This window comes from Coregonus clupeaformis, chromosome 31 (assembly GCF_020615455.1).
Source record: "Coregonus clupeaformis isolate EN_2021a chromosome 31, ASM2061545v1, whole genome shotgun sequence".
Lineage (NCBI taxonomy): Eukaryota > Metazoa > Chordata > Actinopteri > Salmoniformes > Salmonidae > Coregonus > Coregonus clupeaformis.
In genome coordinates, this window is record NC_059222.1 from 29,378,358 (window position 1) to 29,400,406 (window position 22,049).

At 45.6% G+C, this 22,049-nt stretch overlaps 2 protein-coding genes across 4 annotated transcripts in view; one reads left to right on the forward strand and one right to left on the reverse strand.

Moving 5' to 3' along the window:
• Positions 1 to 1,776, forward strand: part of gas7b (growth arrest-specific 7b) — a 51,632-nt gene extending 49,856 nt beyond the window's left edge. Inside the window, exons 12-14 of the mRNA XM_041858711.2 lie at positions 979 to 1,058; positions 1,291 to 1,389; positions 1,503 to 1,776. Of these exons, the coding sequence (XP_041714645.2) occupies positions 979 to 1,058; positions 1,291 to 1,389; positions 1,503 to 1,616 (293 nt within the window). The 3' untranslated portion in view covers positions 1,617 to 1,776. The remainder of the gene's footprint in view (positions 1 to 978; positions 1,059 to 1,290; positions 1,390 to 1,502) is intronic.
• A 4,023-nt stretch (positions 1,777 to 5,799) lies between these two features.
• LOC121547431 (myosin-16) overlaps positions 5,800 to 22,049 on the reverse strand; it is a 56,483-nt gene continuing 40,233 nt past the window's right edge. For all 3 annotated transcript variants that reach the window (XM_041858712.2, XM_041858714.2, XM_041858713.2), the window contains 16 exons: positions 18,355 to 18,441; positions 17,911 to 18,156; positions 17,583 to 17,700; positions 16,290 to 16,417; positions 14,143 to 14,339; positions 13,522 to 13,654; positions 13,136 to 13,352; positions 9,255 to 9,391; positions 8,620 to 8,723; positions 8,180 to 8,372; positions 7,715 to 7,918; positions 7,353 to 7,478; positions 6,987 to 7,157; positions 6,633 to 6,833; positions 6,314 to 6,460; positions 5,800 to 6,109 (listed from right to left, as the gene is read on the reverse strand). In XM_041858712.2, coding sequence (XP_041714646.2) covers positions 5,954 to 6,109; positions 6,314 to 6,460; positions 6,633 to 6,833; positions 6,987 to 7,157; positions 7,353 to 7,478; positions 7,715 to 7,918; positions 8,180 to 8,372; positions 8,620 to 8,723; positions 9,255 to 9,391; positions 13,136 to 13,352; positions 13,522 to 13,654; positions 14,143 to 14,339; positions 16,290 to 16,417; positions 17,583 to 17,700; positions 17,911 to 18,156; positions 18,355 to 18,441 — 2,565 coding nt within the window. In that variant the 3' untranslated portion in view covers positions 5,800 to 5,953. The remainder of the gene's footprint in view (positions 6,110 to 6,313; positions 6,461 to 6,632; positions 6,834 to 6,986; positions 7,158 to 7,352; positions 7,479 to 7,714; positions 7,919 to 8,179; positions 8,373 to 8,619; positions 8,724 to 9,254; positions 9,392 to 13,135; positions 13,353 to 13,521; positions 13,655 to 14,142; positions 14,340 to 16,289; positions 16,418 to 17,582; positions 17,701 to 17,910; positions 18,157 to 18,354; positions 18,442 to 22,049) is intronic.

Below are 22,049 nucleotides of genomic sequence, written 5' to 3' on the forward strand. Positions count from 1 at the left end.
ACACCCACTCACCCACGCACGCACGCACTCACACACCACACACCACACGCCACACACTCACACCTCCTCTTTGCTTACGTAATCTGTGTGAAAAACAGCAGCAGTTGTTTGTGATGATGATGACAGTGTGTGTGCCAGCTATGACAGTCGTGTGAAGGAGGCAGAGAGGACAGAGAGCGCGCCAACACACAACACAATGCATCTGCTTCGCCTTTAGCAAGGCTACATTCTCAGTCCCAGTCTCCCATAAATCTGTTCTCTACCCTGACTAAAGGCAATTCATTAAACACAATGTACTGTATCTCTCCAAATATATACTATTACTAAGTCTTAAGGGAATTAAACACTGTGTAGGATAATAGGTTTAAACATGCATTTTAGGATAATCTCAGTGTCTACATTCAGGCAATAAATGATGAAACAGAAAAGTTGGGATTGTCAGGGAGAGAAGGGAAGGGATTGAAAATCACTGTCTTGGGTTAGTCACATATCAGTGTAATTTCTATCTGATTTTATTTTATGAGTAGGATATGTTAGGCTACATACATGTTCTTGTCAGTATGTATTACACTGTAATTAGAATGTATCAGACTGCACTGTGTATTAGATTATTCATATTAGATTATCTGATTATCTATATGTTAGGAAGAGTAGCTGCTGCGTCAGGGGCTAATGGGGACCCTAATAAAATACTACAAATAAAATACTATATAACACTGAAATCAGATATAGATTAATTTATAGCAGGTTGTTTTGCAATGTGAGCCTTAGTTATTGTTTTTTTTGTTGGCGCTAACGTTCAAGGAGAAGGAAGAGGGGCGTTCTCTTCTGTAAATTCATATTTGGACTGTGACTCCCCCTGCTGGAGAGGTTATTGAACAACCGTTTCATATGTCATAAACCCAGAAGAGAGAAAGGTGTTAGCCAGTGTCCAAAGTACAGATAAGTTTGTCTAAACATAATTTTTTTCTCTACCAGGAGATGACCTGATGCGCTGTGTCGACCTTTACAACCAGTCCCAGTCCAAATGGTTTGAGGAGATGGTGACCACAAGCCTGGTAAGACTCTTCTCCTGTAGTTCATATTCTCCTTTGTATTTCCTCCTTTTATTTATAGTGACTCTGTATGTAACTTAATGCTTTGGTAGCCTGGCTGCTAGTCTGTTTCTACTTCAGCCATCTTCAGAAACAGTGAGGCTGGCTATCGAGGCTTTGGTTTTAACTACAGAAAGGATGAATCTGAATCATGTAATCTAAAACCCTGTTCCCTTCAATCCGTTCTGTCCATCAGGAGTTGGAGAGGCTGGAGGTAGAGAGGGTGGAGATGATACGACAGCATCTGTGTCAGTACACCACCTTGCGGCATGAGACGGACATGTTTAACCAGAGTGTAAGTCAAGCACTACCTCGTAGTACCAGTAAAGGGCACTAAATGCCTTGTTTTTTTTCACACACACACACAAACATACAGGGTATTGACTGTTTTTCCACCTGTCCCTGCAGACGATGGAGCCGGTGGATCAGCTGTTACAGAGTGTGGACCCAGCTAAAGACCGAGAGCTCTGGGTCCAGGAGCATAAGACAGGAGACATCAGGCCTGTGGACATTGAGATATAACACACCTGGTTCCCAGGGGTCACACACGTGGATCCACAAGCCTAAATCTGTACTGGCGCTTCAAGACCTTCAGTCCCCTCACTAAAGTGAACTTTGAGATATTATGGACATCCTGAGAAATGAGGATAAGTCACTCCACAGATTCACAGACACCTGGGGGGGAGGGAGAGAGGGAGGGAGTGAGTGAGAGTGTGAGAGAGTGAGAGAGAGAGAGAGAGAGAGTGAGAGAGAGAGGTTTTAAGATTAAAGATTTAGAAAAGTAACTGTTGAGAGATACAGTCGTCTTCTACCAGTGGGTATGCTCTTTAATGGCATGATTCACACTGTCAACTCATTGGACTAAAGAGATTCAGAAAGTGAATGACAGCAGTGTACCACCAGACAGTATTCTTGATGCCCTTGAGGATTCTATATGTATGGTAGACAGACAGTGTTCATTATGCCCTAGACCTAGAGGACTACTATAGGGAAGACAGGTGTGTATATGGGCCAAACTCAGGTGAGGGGGATGTATTACCAACATGTACAAACGGCATGGCTATTTTGACCTGTACATAATCTATGGGCTACAGTACAAGCCTGTGGGACTGAGGCTGTGTGTGCTTTATCCTCTTCCTCAAAAAAATCCCAAACAAACTCTGTAAATTGTTGGCCAACTGAAATACTGACGCAGAGTTTAATGATGAAATTTAACACCTACTGCTGCTTCTATGTAATAAACTGTACACAAATGCATTCCAATTTATAGATTATATTTGATCTGCGCCACTAAATTGAAACTATAAAGTGAGGTGAACTAAAGGTTTTTAAGGTGAATATTGATTCTGCAAACCTATTTCAAATGGGTCGTTTTGAAGAGAGATTGACACAAATTTAACAAATCTACAATGTTTTGTGATGTTTTTCGTACTGTTGAAATTCATCAACATTTTAAATATAGTCTATAAGGGGGCAGAACAACTGGGATCCTGTTACAAGGGAATGTGCTTTAGCTTTTGTAAATACAAAATTAATATACTATATGTAAGATAATGGGGTGTAGAAGTAAAACCTCTAGAGAATGAAGGATGTAAAATAATGTGAAATAGTGGAATCTGCAGCGAAACAGATTATATATATATATACATTACACAGGAGTGATGGTGCAGATAATATATTAAACTGATATTACACAATGCTTATTTTTATACTAAATGAAAATTACAACAACGTTGTTTCAGAGACATGCTAACTGGATACAAATCCTCAACTGAAGTTGAAATTATACACTGCTCAAAAAAATAAAGGGAACATTAAAATAACACATCCTAGATCTGAATGAATGAAATAATCTTATTAATGTGCTGACAACAAAATCACACAGAAATTATCAATGGAAATCAAATTTATCAACCCATGGAGGTCTGGATTTGGAGTCACCCTCAAAATTAAAGTGGAAAACCACACTACAGGCTGATCCAACTTTGATGTAATGTCCTTAAAACAAGTCAAAATTAGGCTCAGTAGTGTGCGTGGCCTCCACGTGCCTGTATGACCTCCCTACAACGCCTGGGCATGCTCCTGATGAGGTGGCGGATGGTCTCCTGAGGGATCTCCTCCCAGACCTGGACTAAAGCATCCGCCAACTCCTGGACAGTCTGTGGTGCAACGTGGCGTTGGTGGATGGAGCGAGACATGATGTCCCAGATGTGCTCAATTGGATTCAGGTCTGGGGAACGGGCGGGCCAGTCCATAGCATCAATGCCTTCCTCTTGCAGGAACTGCTGACACACTCCAGCCACATGAGGTCTAGCATTGTCTTGCATTAGGAGGAACCCAGGGCCAACCGCACCAGCATATGGTCTCACAAGGGGTCTGAGGATCTCATCTCGGTACCTAATGGCAGTCAGGCTACCTCTGGCGAGCACATGGAGGGCTGTGCGGCCCCCCAAAGAAATGCCACCCCACACCATGACTGACCCACCGCCAAACCGGTTATGCTGGAGGATGTTGCAGGCAGCAGAACATTCTCCACGGCGTCTCCAGACTCTGTCACGTCTGTCACATGTGCTCAGTGTGAACCTGCTTTCATCTGTGAAGAGCACAGGGCGCCAGTGGCGAATTTGCCAATCTTGGTGTTCTCTGGCAAATGCCAAACGTCCTGCATGGTGTTGGGCTGTAAGCACAACCCCCACCTGTGGACGTCATACCACCCTCATGGAGTCTGGTTCTGACCGTTTGAGCAGACACATGCACATTTGTGGCCTGCTGGAGGTCATTTTGCAGGGCTCTGGCAGTGCTCCTCCTGCTCCTCCTTGCACAAAGGCGGAGATAGCAGTCCTGCTGCTGGGTTGTTGCCCTCCTACGGCCTCCTCCACGTCTCCTGATGTACTGGCCTGTCTCCTGGTAGCGCCTCCATGCTCTGGACACTACGCTGACAGACACAGCAAACCTTCTTGCCACAGCTCGCATTGATGTGCCATCCTGGATGAGCTGCACTACCTGAGCCACTTGTGTGGGTTGTAGACTCCGTCTCATGCTACCACTAGAGTGAAAGCACCGCCAGCATTCAAAAGTGACCAAAACATCAGCCAGGAAGCATAGGAACTGAGAAGTGGTCTGTGGTCACCACCTGCAAAACCAGTCCTTTATTGGGGGTGTCTTGCTAATTGCCTATAATTTCCACCTGTTGTCTATTCCATTTGCACAACAGCATGTGACATTTATTGTCAATCAGTGTTGCTTCCTAAGTGGACAGTTTGATTTCACAGAAGTGTGATTGACTTGGAGTTACATTGTGTTGTTTAAGTGTTCCCTTTATTTTTTTGAGCAGTGTAGTATATCATTATCCTGTTTCTCTCCTGTAAGTATTATGTACATGTTACTACTGTTCCATGCAGATGCATACATGTTGTACAGACTGTTCCATTACTATTTGTTTGGTGCAACAAGAACCTTGAACGTTTCAAGGATCCTGCATATGGACATAACTGCTGAATGTTTGGCATTAATGTTTTTGCATTGATATGATAAATATATAGATATACATTTTATGTTACAACTATCTCTGGCAGTTCCTTTCTGCAGTTTTTATTTTACAATATAACCAGATGATTTTTGTAGGTGTTTGTGTTTCTGGCAAATGATTTTGAGGGTACAAGAAGACATTTAAGGAATGAAAAAAGGTTTTATTTCTTAAAATCACATTCAACAATAAAATGCTTTGGACAAGTAATGTTACATTTTTTTGGCAGTGATATATATTTCTGCACATTATATAAAGGTAAACTTTGATATAGCATCTTCCTAAAATCTTACGTCCGAAATACTGGTAACACTTTATTTGGATAGTCCATCTGTAGATGCTCTACAGATGGTCATACTATCAATGAACTATCTGTTGACAAGCAACTGCTTGCTAAGGTTACGGTTAGGTTAAGAATAAGGGTTAAGGTTAGGGTTAGAGTAAAGGTTAGGATAAGGGTTAAGTTTAGGGTTAGAGTTAGAAGATCATTTGTTGAAATGTTACTGATAGTCTGTAGAGCATCTACAGATGGACTATCCAAATAAAGTGTTAACGAAATTCTTACCCGACATGCAAGCGGGTATAACCTCAGATGCCAATGGAAGACTTGAGATACAAATGCAGATTTCAGGTTAGGATATTGCCCCTAGTTGCAAAATGTCATGCACATTACTGATGCATAACTTTACTTGGTCAAACTCTTTGGATGAGCACGTAGAATGAGAGTAAAATGTAAACACAAACTTTATTTTGACTTCCATCTTTAAACTATGTCTATCAATGCTTTATAACCAAGCATCAATTTTATCTTGTATCTTTTTTTACATATCATTTGAGCTGGAGAATATAAACATAATGTAGTTTAATTAGAGTGGTACTGGTTATCATCAGTATTATGAACTGAATCACAAACAAATACCTAGGATGGATGAAATCATATGTCTGAATTGCTTTGAAATGTCTGTAGGGAAATTGGTTTGGACACATACAGACATAGGATCTTAATTTGAACACTCGTTTGTTGCTGAGAATTTTCCTGCACAGCAGGAAATGCAAACTTGTAATTTATTTGAGTTTTAAAAAGGCTTCTAAAGTTTGTAATTTCCACTTAAAAATGTCAGACTTGATTTGCCCTATCGAAAAATGTATCAACCCCTACAGAAATGGCCATTAATTATAATCCACATAATAATTCACATTTCCTGTTGCTGCAGGATTATTTTCCTGCTGTAGCAAACTGACTCAAATTAAGATCATAATTCTGTAAGACAGTACATGTTTCTTTGCTCCCACTGGAATGTTTGGTACATCCAACTGACTCCTTCCCTAGGTGCTAGTCTATCATGAGTTTCTTCAGGGAGTTGAGATAGGCTGGGATGAGGGAACTGACCGAGTCATTGTCGTCGTTGATGATCTTCTCACATCTACCCTCTGATCCCACGGAACTGGGTGACCTCACGATCCCCCCAGGGTATGGCGTGCTGTAACCCTGGAAACACGCAAGAGGACAAAACATCAGATCAACGTTATGATTACTTACTTGACTAACAACAACTCAACCCAATACATAGAATTTATCTTTTGATCTTTAAATTTAAAGCACAGATGTGACCCACAGATTCAGTACAGACAACATTAATGATGATTTGACTATCCTGAATTCAAGTTCATGTGGTAAGGTTATGGGACTTACAGAGGAGTATCCCTTGCTGAAGCTGCCGCGGTTCTTGGTCCTGATCTTGGTGAGGGCTGACTCAGCGATGTCTGCCCTTTCCTCAGCATCGTCCAGCTCATGTACTGTCTTCCTGTACTTAGCGAGGTTCATGTTGGCCTGCTCCTCCTTTTAGGAAAGGTGCAAGTCATGTTGTAAAGCAAAATATGGAGTCTAGAGAACGGAATGAGAGAAACAGAGATAGACTGACAGAGAGAAAGCGAGAGGAGGGGAAGAGGGAGAGAGAGCGAGAGAAACAGATGGATGGACAGATGGACAGACAGACAGACAAGAGCCTTACCGTCTCCTCTACTTGTCTCTTGTAGGCCTTCATCTTGTTCTGGAGTCTCTCCACCAGTTCCTGCATGCGGTGTTGGTTCTTCTGGTCCTCCTCGGACTGGAACAGCAGCTCCTTCAGACGACGCTCATTCTTACGCAGCGTCTTCACTGTCTCAGCGTGACGCTTCAGCTCTGAGTCCAGCTCCAACTCCAGCTCCTTCACCTAGAGACAGACACATGGTCAGTCTAGAAAAATATACATTTTGATGCCCATCTTTCTCTGTAAACCTGAAAAACTGGGCAATGTGACAGAAACAGCCATTTCAAAGTTTAGGAACAGTGTTTGTGCGTATGTGAGTTTTGTGTGTGTGCTTACCTTGCCCTCCAGTTTCTGGATGATCTTCTTGCCTCCTTTGAGGGCCATCTGCTCAGCCTCATCCAGCCTGGTGCCCATGTCCTTTATCTGGGCCTCCAGACCCTTCTTCACCCGCTCCATGTGCAGGGTGTGGTCCTGCTCTAACCTCAACTCCTCTGACACACGTGCTCCCTGGAGAGAGGGGACAGAGGGACATCAATATCTATTCCACTGGTTCTCAAAGACAGGCATACATACAGTACATTTGTATTGTGTTGATACTTGGAGAAATACATTTTTATTTTAAAAATATATATAAATTATGTTCTATTGACAAGTCAATTAAAATCAATTATCCTAATGATCAAAAATCCAGTATTGTCCTACCTCACAGTTGGCCTTCTTGATCTTGTCGTTGGCTCCTCTCAGTTCGTTCTGCAGCTCCTCATGCTCCTGCTGCAGTGCCTGTAGATCCACATCCAGTTTCCTCCTACCACTCAGCGCTGACTGGAACTACAGGAGGAAATAGAACCACCATGAACATGACAACATGAGGTAGAACACATCAAATTTAGCATTGGAGATCCATTTATAGGTTGAAGTTCTGTTTTTCCTTGTTTGTTCAGTAAGAAACTGAGAGCTTTAAACCTAATGTTCATAAGGGAGTTTAGTAATGTAACTAAACCAGTTTAATTTGATGTATTATTGATGTAAACGCTGAACAGAGAGTGTTGCGATCTGTACTCTACCTGGTTGTTGAGGTCGTTGTACTTCTCGTTGGTCTCTGTAAGCTCAATCTCTAAGGTTTTGCGTTGTCTCTCAGCGTTTTCCAATGCCCCGCGTGTCTCCTCTCCCTCGCTCACTAGCAGGAGGCAGCGTCGCTCCAAAACAGTCTGCTCCTCCCTCTGCTCCTCCTGCCCACGCACCTCCTCCTCCAATTGGTCCTGCAGTTCCTAAGAAAGAAAAGGAGAGAAGAGGTCAATCCACTAATCAAGCAATCACATTCTGTATGCAGCTCCTCTCAGAGGGTGGAAAGAGGAGAGAAAAGGAGGTAGAGAAAGCGAGAGAAACACTGAAGAAAGAGTGGGGCAAGCAGAGGAGACTGGGTAAAGGAAGGAGTAAGGGAATAGAGGGAATGAGGAAAAACTAAGGAGGAGGAGGAGGATGAGAGAGAGAGAGAGAGAGAGAGAAGTGATGGAGGTGTAGAATCTCACCTTGATCTGCTGCTGCATCTTCTTTGTGTTCTTGGTGAGCTCTGTGTTGTTCTTGGTGAGCAGGTCCACCTGTAGTTCCAGCTCATTTAGGTCAGACTCCAGCTTCTTCTTCACCCTCAACCCCTCACCACGACCTTTGACCTCCACATCCAGACTGGCCTGAAGGGAGTCCAGCGCCCTCTGGTGGCTCTTCCTGGAAGGGGGAGCGAGAGACAGAGAGAATGGGGTTATCAATAGAGCAAGCAACTGAAAAAGCAGGGTTGGATTACCAAACGGGTACGCAGGGCATGTGCCCCCGATCTCCGGGGGGGGGGGTATTGGTTTGCGGGCCCCCTGGATGTCGGGGCCCTGCTATATAGCATATGAACACGTCATTTCTTCACTTTCAGTTGAAAAGAAAGACAAACAACTTTTTAAAAAAATACATGGACAGTGGGTACCTTGCTGCCTCAAACTCCTCCTCTTTCTCCTGGAGTCTCCTCTCCATGTCTCCTTTAGCCTGGGACAGTTCCAGATGCAGACGCAGCACCTTGGTCTCCTCAGCCTGGAGAGGGGGAGGGGGGAGTGGGGGAAAGGAGAGCAAAAGAGGGGGTGGGAGAGAGAGGGAAAGAAAAGGAGAGAGAGGTGGGTGAATAAACCATCTATGCCGAGCAGCCAGGGGGCTCCTGTCTTGTAAGACTCCAGTCCCTGGAGGGCCAGGCTGATTATAGGAGCAGATAGCTGATTGTGTAGTGTTATCAGTGGCTGGGATCTGTCTGCTCCCTGCCTGCCTGACTGGCCAATACTAATTGAAACATGTCGTCTGGGGCCTTTTCTCCCCTTTCACTGTCAGATCTGCCAAAGAGCTGCCACAATGTTTCACATCCACACCTCACAGTCTTACATTATGTATGACGTACGCTGAGGAGAATTTAACTCGAACGTAAACAGAGATCAAATAATATTGAATGTGGTGTTGATGTAAGATAACAAATTCAAATACATATTACGTAATAGTTGTGGAATGCTTGGTGTAGACTTATTTTACTGTAACCATTCCACCCAATATGACCACCTCCTACTGTAACCTCCATACCTCTAAGGCAGCTTCAGACTCTTCCAGTGAGGCCTGCAGCTCCTCCTTCTCCATCTCTATCTTCTTCTTCGTCTTCTGCAGCTCGTGGACGCTCTTCCCTCCATCCGAGAGCTGGTCAGTCAGGTCAGCTATCTCCTCTGAGTTAACGACAGAGAAGTAACACTCAGTCACGCAGAAAACATTTCAAGAGAGATCATGGCCTCCATTATTTCAGTAAGTGGAAGTTTTCCTTTTTACCCTGGGCTTTAAACATGTATCATCTCTCACCTTAAGCTACAAGACTGTTTCGCTAGCACAGATTGGAATATGTTCCTGGGATTCATCCGATGGCATTGAGGAGTTTACCACATCAGTCACCGGCTTCATTAATAAGTGCATCAATGACGTACTCCCCACAGTGACCGTATGTACGTATATATCCTAACTAGAAGCCATGGATTACAGGCAACATCCACACTGAGCTAAAGGCTAGAGCTGCTGCTTTTTAAGGAGCGGGACACAAATCCAGACAGTTATAAGAAATGCTGCTACGCCCTCCAACGAACCATCAAACAGGCAAAGTGTAAATACAGGACTACGATCGAATCCTACTACACTGGCTCTGACGCTTGTCGGATGGGGCTTGCAAACTATCATGGATTACAAAAGGAAACCCAGCCGCGAGCTGCCCAGTGACGCGAGCCTACCAGATGAGCTAAATGCCTTCTATGCTCGCTTCGAGGCAAGCAACACTGAACCATACATGAGAGCACCAGCTGTTCCGGACGACTTTGTGATCATGCTCTCTGTAGCTAATGTGAGTAAGACCTTAAAACAAGTTAACATTCACAAGGCCGCAGGGCCAGATGGATTACCAGGACGCGTACTCAGAGCATGCGCTGACCAGCTAGCAAGTGTCTTCACTGACATTTTCAACCTCTCCCTGACCCAGTCTGTAATACCCACATGTTTCAAGCAGACCACCATAGTCCCTGTGCCCAAGAACGCTAAGGTAACTTGTCTAAATGACTATCGCATCTGTAGCCATGAAATGCTTTGAAAGGCTGGTCATGGCTCACATCAACATCATCATTCCAGACAGTCTGGATCCACTCCAATTCACATACCGACCCAACAGATCCACAGATGACGCCATCTCTATTGCACTTAACATTGCCCTCTCCCACTTGGACAAAAGGAACACCTACAGTTGAAGTCGGAAATGTACATACACCTTAGCCAAAAACATTTAAAACTCAGTTTTTCACAATTCCTCACAATTTAATCCTAATAAAAATTCCCTGTCTTAGGTCAGTTAGGATCACCACTTTATTTTAAGAATGTGAAATGTCAGAATAATAGTAGAGATAATTATTTATTTAAGCTTTTATTTATTTCATCACATTCCCAGTGGGTCACTCAATTAGTATTTGGTAGCATTGCCTTTAAATTGTTTAACTTGGGTCAAACATTTCGGATAGCCTTCCACAAGCTTCCCACAATAAGTTGGGTGAATTTTGGCCTATTCCTCCTGACAGAGCTGGTGTAACTGAGTCAGGTTTGTAGGCCTCCTTGCTCGCTCACACTTTTTTCAGTTCTGCCCACACATTTTCTATAGGATTGAAGTCAGGGCTTTGTGATGGCCACTCCAATACCTTGACTTTGTCATCCTTAAGCTATTTTGCCACAACTTTGGAAGTATGCTTGTCCATTTGGAAGACCCATTTGCGACCAAGATTTAGCTTCCTGACTGATGTCTTGAGATGTTGCTTCAATATATCCACATAATTTCCCTTCCTCATGATGCCATCTATTTTGTGAAGTGCACCAGTCCCTCCTACAGCATGATGCTGCCTCCCCCGTGCTTCACGGTTGGGATGTTGTTCTTCGGCTTGCAAGCACACCCTTTTTCCTCCAAACATAACGATGGTCATTATGGCCAAACAGTTCTATTTATGTTTCATGAGACCAGAGGACATTTCTCCAAAAAGTACGATCTTTGTCCCCATGTGCAGTTGCAAACCGTAGTCTGGCTTTTTAATGGCGGTTTTGGAGCAGTGGCTTCTTCCTTGCTGAGCGGCCTTTCAGGTTATGTCGATATAGGACTTGTTTTACTGTGGATATAGATACTTTTGTACCTGTTTCCGCCAGCATCTTCACAAGGTCCTTTGCTATTGTTCTGGGATTGATTTGCACTTTTCGCACCAAACTACGTTCATCTATAGGAGACAGAACGCGTCTCCTTCCTGAGCGGTATGACGGCTGCGTGGTCCCATGGTGATTATACTTGCATACTATTGTTTGTACAGTTGAACGTGGTACCTTCAGGCGTTTGGAAATTGCTCCCAAGGATGAACCAGACAAAAACAATTCTGAGGTCTTGGCTGATTTCTTTTGATTTTCCCATGATGTCAAGCAAAGAGGCACTGAGTTTGAAGGTAGGCCTTGAAATACATCCACAGGTACACCTACAATTGACTCAAATGATGTCAATTAGCCTATCAGAAGCTTCTAAAGCCATGAAATCATTTTCTGGAATTTTCCAAGCTGTTTAAAGGCACAGTCAACTTAGTGTATGTAAACTTCTGACCCACTGGAATTGTAATACAGTGAATTATAAGTGAAATAATCTGTCTGTAAACAATTGTTGGAAAAATTACTTGTGTCATGCACAAAGTAGATGTCCTAACCGACTTGCCAAAACTATAATTTGTTAACAAGAAATTTGTGGAGTGGTTGAAAAAACGAGTTGTAATGACTCCAACCTAAGTGTATGTAAACTTCCGACTTCAACTGTACGTGAGAATGCTGTTCATTAACAACAGCTCAGTGTTCAACACCATAGTGCTCTCCAAACTCATCACTAAAATAAGGACCCTGGGATTAAACAACTCCCTCTGCAATTGGATTCTTGACTTTCTGACGGGCCGCCCCCAGGTGGTGAGGGTAGGCAACAACACATCTGCAAACGCTGACTCTCAACACGGGTTCCCCTTTAGTGTTGCGTGCTTAATTCCCTCCTGTACTCCCTGTTCACCCACGACTGCGTGGCCGCACACGACTCCATCACCATCATTAAGTTTGCTGACAACACGATGATGGTAGGCCTGATCATCAACGACAATAAGACAGCCTACAGGGAGGAGTTCAGAGACCTGGCAGTGTGGTGCCAGGACAACAACCTCTCCCTCAATGTCAGCAAGACAAAGGAGCTGATCGTGGACTACAGGAAATGGAGGGCCGAGCACGGAAATGGAGGGCCGAGCACGCCCCCATTCACATCGACGGGGTTGTAGTGGAGACGGTCGAGAGCTTCAAGTTCCTTGCTGTCCACATCACTAAGGACCTATCATGGTCCAAACACATCAACACAGTCGTGAAGAGGGCACGACAACGCCCCTTCCCCCTCAGGAGGCTGAAAAGATTTGGCATGGGCCCTCAGATCCTCAAAAGTTCTACAGCTGCACCATTGAGAGCATCTTGTCTGGCTGCATCACCGCTTGGTATGGCAACTGCTCGGCATCCGACCGCAGGCCGCTACAGATAGTAGTGTGTACGGCCCAGTACATCACTGGGGCCGAGCTCCCTGTCATCCAGGACCTCTATACCAGGCGGTATCAGAGGAAAGCCCTAAAAATGGTCAAAGACTCCAGCCACCCAAGTCACACTCTGTTCTCTCTGCTACCGCACGGCAAGGGGTAACGGAGCTTCAAGTCTGGGACCAAAAGCCTCCTGAAAAGCTCCTACCCCAAAGCCATAAGGCTGCTGAACAGTTAATTAAACAGCTACCCGGACTTTCTGCTTTTCACCACCTACCTATAGTACATCTTCAATCAATCACCTAACCCTGGCCTTATTCTAGGGCCTTCTACTGTGTTATTTAACCCTATGTTAACCCTCACCCTGGTAAGCCTTGTTCTCTCTGCGTAGGGCATCTCCCTGCTCCAGAGCCTCTTCATGGGCCGTCTTCAGTTTGAAGAGCTCTGTGGCGTGCTGTCTGCTCTCCTTCTGACAACCCTCCACCTCCACCACCAGCTCCTCACACTTCTGCCTCCAGTCACCCAGCTGCTTCTCCACGATACGCTGTTTCTTATCCAGCACCTGGCCACAGCTACTAGCCTGGAAGGGAGAACAATGAAGGTAGAGAGATTGGTCATTATCACCCGCCAGCTACCATTATCAGTTATGACCAGTTATTAATTGATTACATTGATAAAGTAGGTTATTCAGCTCCTCTGCCATGTTTTAATGTCTGAAAGAATGATATTTTCCCAAAGTGTCCTCCTACCTTCTCCAGGTCTATACAGAGCTCCTCCACCTCTCCCTGTAGCCTCTGCTTGGTCTTCTCCAGAGAGGAGCACTTAGCCTGGGTGGCCTCCACCGCCTCCTCAGCCTCCTGGAGCCGAGACACCAGCTTCTTCCTGGAACACACACAAATGTCTGGATATGAAGGTGTGTGAGAGTGTGTCCCAAAACCTGTACATACTTATAGTATGTGAAATTTAGAAAGTATGCTTTAGATGCCATGATGTCATACTAATTTTGACATCTAGTACAATTCGCTGCGTTCTATTGAAGAAGAGAATCAGCTTTTCAGACCCATGTGTGTTTGACAACGCTTGATAATCAGGGGATAGGCTGTAGCAAAATGAACGAATGGCGGGAGACATTACGCATTCTCAGTATTGGTGAGCCTAGCATTTTTTTGTTGCTTACTGCATACATTTTTACTTAGCAATACGTTCTAAATAATATGTTGTACGATTAGCACACAGTATGTTGTTTTAGTAAGAAGTAGGCAATATTTTGGGTCTAACTTTTGGATCCATGTCTATACATCTCTTACTTCTTGTCTTCTAGCTCAGCTGTGTTTGTGTGTGTGTGTTCTGTATACTAGTATGTCTCTTACTTGGTCTCCTCCAGTTCGTCCAAGTGCTGTATGGCGTCCGCCTCATGTCTGGTCCTCCAATGTGTGACCTCGGTGTTGAGTTTGGAGACGAGGCGCTGCAGCTCCAGCTTGCTCTCCTGCTCCTCCTCCAGCTGTTCCTTCAACACCTCACACTCCTGACGCAGCCCTGCCAGACTGCTGCCCAGGGCCAGTTTAGACTGGGGGCAGCGAAATAGACACACACTGTCACACACACTGTCACATACACTGTCACATACACTGTAACACACTCCTGATGCTGCGCTGCCAGACTGCTGCCCAGGACCAGCTTAGAATGGGGGAGAGATACAGTGGGGAAAAAAAGTATTTAGTCAGCCACCAATTGTGCAAGTTCTCCCACTTAAAAAGATGAGAGAGGCCTGTAATTTTCATCATAGGTACACGTCAACTATGACAGACAAATTGAGATTGTTTTTCTCCAGAAAATCACATTGTAGGATTTTTAATGAATTTATTTGCAAATTATGGTGGAAAATAAGTATTTGGTCACCTACAAACAAGCAAGATTTCTGGCTCTCACAGACCTGTAACTTCTTCTTAAAAAGGCTCCTCTGTCCTCCACTCGTTACCTGTATTAATGGCACCTGTTTGAACTTGTTATCAGTATAAAAGACACCTGTCCACAACCTCAAACAGTCACACTACAAACTCCACTATGGCCAAGACCAAAGAGCTGTCAAAGGACACCAGAAACAAAATTGTAGACCTGCTCCAGGCTGGGAAGACTGAATCTGCAATAGGTAAGCAGCTTGGTTTGAAGAAATCAACTGTGGGAGCAATTATTAGGAATTGGAAGACATACAAGACCACTGATAATCTCCCTCGATCTGGGGCTCCACGCAAGATCTCACCCCGTGGGGTCAAAATGATCACAAGAACGGTGAGCAAAAATCCCAGAACCACACGGGGGGACCTAGTGAATGACCTGCAGAGAGCTGGGACCAAAGTAACAAAGCCTACCATCAGTAACACACTACGCCGCCAGGGACTCAAATCCTGCAGTGCCAGACATGTCCCCCTGCTTAAGCCAGTACATGTCCAGGCCCGTCTGAAGATTGCTAGAGTGCATTTGGATGATCCAGAAGAGGATTGGGAGAATTTCATATGGTCAGATGAAACCAAAATATAATTTTTTGGTAAAAACTCAACTCGTCGTTTTTGGAGGACAAAGAATGCTGAGTTGCATCCAAAGAACACCATACCTACTGTGAAGCATGGGGGTGGAAACATCATGCTTTGGGGCTGTTTTTCTGCAAAGGGACCAGGACGACTGATCCGTGTAAAGGAAAGAATGAATGGGGCCATGTATCGTGAGATTTTGAGTGAAAACCTCCTTCCATCAGCAAGGACATTGAAGATGAAACGTGGCTGGGTCTTTCAGCATGACAATGATCCCAAACACACCGCCCGGGGCAACGAAGGAGTGGCTTCGTAAGAAGCATTTCAAGGTCCTGGAGTGGCCTAGCCAGTCTCCAGATCTCAACCCCATAGAAAATCTTTGGAGGGAGTTGAAAGTCTGTGTTGCCCAGCGACAGCCCCAAAACATCACTGCTCTAGAGGAGATCTGCATGGAGGAATGGGCCAAAATACCAGCAACAGTGTGTGAAAACGTTTGACCTGTGTTATTGCCAACAAAGGGTATATAACAAAGTATTTAGTAACTTTTGTTATTGACCAAATACTTATTTCCCACCATAATTTGCAAATAAATTCATAAAAAATCCTACAATGTGATTTTCTGGATTTTCTTTCCTCATTTTGTCTGTCATAGTTGATGTGTACATATGATGAAAATTACAGGCCTCTCTCATCTTTTTAAGTGGGAGAACTTGCACAATTGGTGGCTGACTAAATACTTTTTTCCCCCACTGTACATACATACTGTCACAGACATCTGAAAGCTATAAAGATCCATAATGAAACATTGTGCGTAGGGAGGACACATATTTGGGATATGAGGTCATTCCGATGCTTGGATTCCTAAATTCTTATCAGTTATTGATACAACTGAAAACACTCTCCTCATAATCAGGGGTACTAAATACACTCCTCCAAACACACAATCAGCACTCCTCCCCACACACACACACACCACTGCCTGGTCCTACCTTGAGCTCCTCGTCCATCTGTTTCTTGATGTCTTCATGTTGGGTCAGAATCAGGGTCTTGGAGCGGCTGACCTGGCTGGCTCTGCTCTCTGCCTCCTCCAACTGTCTGGCCAGGTCTGTGTTTTCAGCTAACATCACACAGAGTGAAGACAAGTTAGAGACACAAGCAGGGGCTAGATTCTATCAGATCCGTGCCAGTCAACACCCGCATAGCGGTTTTTTTGGCAGTGTCGGAGGTGGAACTGTGCAAGTGCAGTCAAATCCACAAGCGGCTCCCGGCATTATACCTAAAGCAGACATTTCCATTGGCTGCATGGAATCGCATTAAGAGAAATCCCATGCAGCCTTCCATACAAGTTGGAACACTGGAATGTGAGGAGTAATCTACACCTCAATTAGACTAATAGAAATCCTCATGATTTTCTTGAATGATTTTCAATTTGAGTGTCATTATTTCTATATAGCCTACACTTTCCTGTTCTGAACTTCTAACGTGAGTGGGACGGGTGTGGCTTCGTGAGAATGACCACACAAGCAGCCTCTCACCGATTTGACAGCTCAGACACCACCAAAATACCAGCTTTGAGGGTGTCTGCTATCGCGGGTTAACGCTTGATCTGATTGAATCTAGGCCCAGGTGTGTTATCAATTACCAGGACATACAGGGGACAGAGACACCAACTTGGTTAATACTGATGTGACCGACTGGGTTTGTACCCGATTCAGCACTTTTACCATACAGTGAACTGATATAAACTCGTAAATATATTTTTAAAATATTTTTTATACACAGAGCAAAGACACAGAGAGAGGACTCCTCATGGAATTCGCAGAGGGTTCATGACAGCACTTTATATGATACTTTCCCTGCCGCATTCAAGGCCATCTGAGGCCAATAGTGTTCCACTGCCAACCCTGAGCAGCAGTGTCCAGTGGATAAGCTGTAAATGATATAGTTTCTTTTAGCGTGTCATAGTCATTTCTGTGTCTGTTTCCCATTGCTCAGCACTGGACTGGGCTGAATTGAGTTTGGCTGGTGGTAGGCCAGTTGGTCTGAACTCAAGGCTGTGTCATAAGATCTTTGTTGCTCCACAGCCCTGTTCGATCTGTGTGTATAGTTCTAGTGCTGACTAACTCTGTTAAATCTGTTTGTGTGAGTGTTTGTACTCTGCGCTTTAAGCCAAGTAAAGGGGTAAACCCGGTTAACTATACATTGGAGACACGCCAAAGGCTTTGAGCATTCACTAGGTCGCCTCCTTGGCTGTGTGTGTGGTTGTGTGTTTGCACTTGTACCTGTGAGTCTGTTCCTGGCTACGTTGACCTCAGTCAGGGCTTTCTGCAGGTCGTCTCCTCTGCTGTGGGCCTCAAAGAGCTGCTCCTCCAGCTTCCTCAGCTGGCTGTCTGTAGACACCTGGGGGTAAGATGAAAACATGGCATTTATAGGCACTTTGGCCATATTACATAGGCACTCACTGGCAGTAAATGGCTGATTTTCTTTTGTGTGAATAAAGATTGAGACCTGGAAAGGTGTCTTGAGGCTTTACAAGACACCTCCAAAAGCTTGATGTGGGTCATTGTGATAACTCTCAGTGACAGCCTTCCCATCCGAGATCTGACTAACCTTGGCTTTCTGCAGGGTGTCCAGTGAGGCAGCAAGATCCTCCACCTCCATGCGTAGGTTCTGTTTCTCCTTGTCCAGCTTGGCCCTGGTCCTCTGTAGACCCTCACACTGCTCTCCCAGCTCCGCCATCGCATCACCATGACGCTTCCTTAGAGACGCAGCCAGGGCCTCTGATTGGATAGAAGACTCCTCCAAGTCCCGCCTCAGACGTTGGAGCTCCGTCTCCCGCTTTTTATTTACTTCAATCTGAGGGGAGTAATGGAGGGAGAGAGGGAGGTGGAAGAGAAGATAAGAGATGAGACGAGAGACAGACCCTAGTCATCCCATTTAGAATGGCTGTGACTGTTACATTCCTCCCTATTACTGGAAAATGGAGTGATGTGAAGTGCAAATGACAATACATCTCATGGTTACATGCTAGAGTGTGTTTGTCTGCATGTGTACCTGTGAAGCTGTGGCTCCCCCTGCCTCCTCCAGTCGGTCAGTGAGGTCATCCAGTTCTCTGGTCAGATCAGCTCTTTGCTTCTCCACCTACAACATAAAGTTATTTGTAGTCTCTCATAATAGACTTAACAATTACAAGTGAGCTGGCCAGAGGCCAGTGCTCATGCGAGATTTGTTTCTGGGTGCAATTGTATCAGAAACCGATCCTGCTCAGTTTATCCCAATTTAACAGTATCCTCTCCACAAACAGTGACATCAGCAAAGCGAGATTCTTGTCAGTGGGTTATATCCTCCTTGTTTAAACCAGCTGTTGTCATCTATTTAACAGCCTGAGAGAATCTATAGCACAGCAGGGGGCTCTAAGGTGACAAAACATTGATAGCTTCAGTTTTATCAATTAAATATGCTGGAAACACTGTAAAGATATTGGTAAGCAATCGATCTGGCCCCACCAAAATGATCCCACATCCTGTGGATTTCTGTGATTGAAAGACACCAACAGGTAGTGACCTACACAGGGTTCAGAGGTCAGGAAACAGAGCACGTGTCCAATCAGAGCACAACAGGGAGGAGCTTCCTGTTGTAAAGTCCAAATATTGAGCGACTCCTGTTTCTTGGACATATACAGTAGCTACTCCCATCTCTATGTGTCCAGGTAGAGAAGGCCAGCATGTGAGTATTTTATGTGTAAATGATGTCTATATGAAATCTATGTTGTACTAGACCAGACTATTCATCATCTCCATAAATATGATCTTCAAAGGACAATCACAATCAAATGGGTAATGACAGGCTTGGGCGATGTTTATCTAAAACTTGATACATTTCCATTATAAAACAAGGCAACACATGTGGCAGTTATAGTACCCTGAAACATATGTTCGTTAAACGCACAAACAATCAAAGCTTTAGTAGTTCCAGTTGAACGCAGTTGTTGTTTTTATGTTGATCTCATACTGCTGTTTTAAATCTGTTGTAAATGTTGAGAGGGGTCTGTAGCCCTTTCCTGCAGTCAAATGACCTAGTGGCTGTCACGGATTCAGCCGAGGCTGCTCCTCCTCCTTACTCGGGCAGGCTTCGCCGTTCGTCGTCCCCGGAGTACTAGCTGCTGCCGATCGATGTTTCGGTGTTTGTCTTGTTTGGTCTTTATTGTTTACACCTGTTTCCCATTATGTTTTATTGTGTTCCCTTTATAACCCTCTGTTTCTCATTGTCTATTGTGCGTAATTGTTTTGGTCTTTGCGGCAGTTGCCCATGTGTGCGGGTCTTATTATTTCCTCGCTGTTTGAGGTTGCCTGTGTACTTTGCATTTTGCACTGCATCCAGTAAAGTTTCTGCCAGTAGCTCGGTGTCCTGCTCTTGACTTCGCCTACCGCATACACGTCGCTGTGACAGAATTACGCACCTTTAGACATGGAGTCAGCAGGAGCGGCGGTGCCAGCTGGATCAATAGAAGAGCGCGTAGAACAACAAGCGGCTATGATCCAGGCTCTCGGCACCGCCATGGAACAGGTGGTGAAAACCGTGGAGCGATGGGAAAGAAGAAGTTGGTCTACACCTCCTCCGACGATACCATCACCATCAGCTATGCCCATCGCTTCATCTCCGGGGTCCAGTGGGATTCGGCTCTCGCTCCCGAGGGCTTATGATGGCACAGCTGCCGGGTGTCAGGGTTTCCTGCTCCAGGTGGAACTCTACCTGGCAACCATCCACCCGGTGCCCTCGGGATACGAGAGCGTGTACGCCCTCATCTCCTGACAGGGATACATACGGCTGTCCACTTCCCCTGCGTCCTCGAGTTATTTTTTGTGAAGAAGAAAGATGGGGGTTTACGCCCGTTTATTGACTACCGTGGTCTCAATCAGATCACCATCAAATATAGCTATCCTCTCCCTCTGATTGCTAGTATGACGGAGTCATTACACGGGGCGCGATTCTTCACAAAATTGGATCTCAGGAGCGCGTACAACCTGGTGCGCATTAGGGAGGGAGATGAGTGGAAGACAGCATTCAGTACCACCTCGGGTCACTATGAGTACCTCGTCATGCCATACGGGTTAATGAATGCTCCTTCAGTCTTCCAATCGTTTGTGGATGAGATTTTCCGGGACTTACATGGACAGGGGTGTAGTGGTGTATATTGATGACATTCTAATATACTCCGCTACCCGCGCAGAGCATGTGTCCCTGGTTCGTCGGGTGCTTGGTAGACTGTTGGAGCATGACCTGTATGCAAAGGCGGAGAAATGTCTGTTCTTCCAGGAGTCCATCTCCTTCCTGGGACACCGGTTGTCCGCGTCAGGGGTGGAGATGGAGATTGACCGTGTTTCAGCCGTGCGCAATTGGCCGACTCCCTCCACGGTGAAAGAGGTGCAGCGGTTCTTGTGTTTTGCCAATTACTACCGGAGGTTTATCCGGGGCTTTGGGCAGGTAGCAGCTCCCATTACCTCCCTGCTAAAGGGGGGTCAGGTGAGTCTGCAGTGGTCGGCTGAGGCGGACAGGGCTTTTAGGCATCTGAAGGACCTGTTTACCTCGGCTCCGGTGCTGGCACATCCGGATCCCTCTTAGGCGTTCCAAGTTGAGGTGGATGCGTCCGAGGCTGGGATCGGTGCTGTACTGTCTCAGCGCTCGTGTACGCCACCTAAACTCCGCCCCTGTGCTTTATTTTCTAAGAAGCTCAGTCCGGCGGAGCGCAATTATGATGTGGGGGACACGGAGCTGTTAGCTGTGGTGCAAGCCCTGAAGGTGTGGAGGCATTGGCTTAAGGGGGCTAAACACCCTTTTCTCATTTTGACTGACCATCGTAACCTGGAGTACATCCGGGCGGCGAGGAGGCTGAACCCTCGCCAGACTAGGTGGGCTATGTTTTTCACCCGATTTGTATTTACGCTCACCTATAGACTAGGGTCACAGAACGCTAAGGCAGACTCCCTGTCCCGACTATATGACACAGAGGAGAGGTCCATTGAGCCTACTCCCATACTTCCGGAGTCTTGTCTGGTGGCACCGGTGGTATGGGAGGTGATGCGGACATCGAGCGGGCGTTACGTACCGATCCTACTCCCCCACAGTGTCCAGAGGGTCGGAAGTGCGTGCCGCTCGAGGTTCGTGATCGATTAATATATTGGGCTCACATGTCACCTTCCTCTGGCCATCCTGGTATTGGACGGACAGTGCACTGCCTTAGTGGAAAGTACTGGTGGCCCACTTTGGCTAAGGACGTGAGGGTTTATGTTTCCTCCTGCTCGGTGTGCGCTCAGTGTAAGGCGCCTACACACCTACCCAGAGGGAAATTACAACCCCTACCCGTTCCACAATGACCGTGGTCTCACCTCTCGGTGGATTTCGTCACGGACCTTCCCCCCTCCCAGGGGAATACGACGATCTTGGTCGTTGTGGATCGGTTTTCAAAGGCTTACCGTCTCATTCCTATGCCAGTTCTCCCTACAGCCCTACAAACTGCTGACGCCCTGTTTACACACGTCTTCCGGCACTACGGGGTACCTGAGGATATAGTGTCTGATCGGGGTCCCCTGTTCACCTCTAGAGTCTGGAGGGCGTTTATGGAACGTCTGGGGGTCTCGATTAGCCTTACCTCAGGGTTTCACCCCGAGAGTAATGGGCAGGTGGAGAGAGTGAACCAGGATGTGGGTAGGTTTCTGAGGTCCTATTGCCAGGACCGGCAGGGGGAGTGG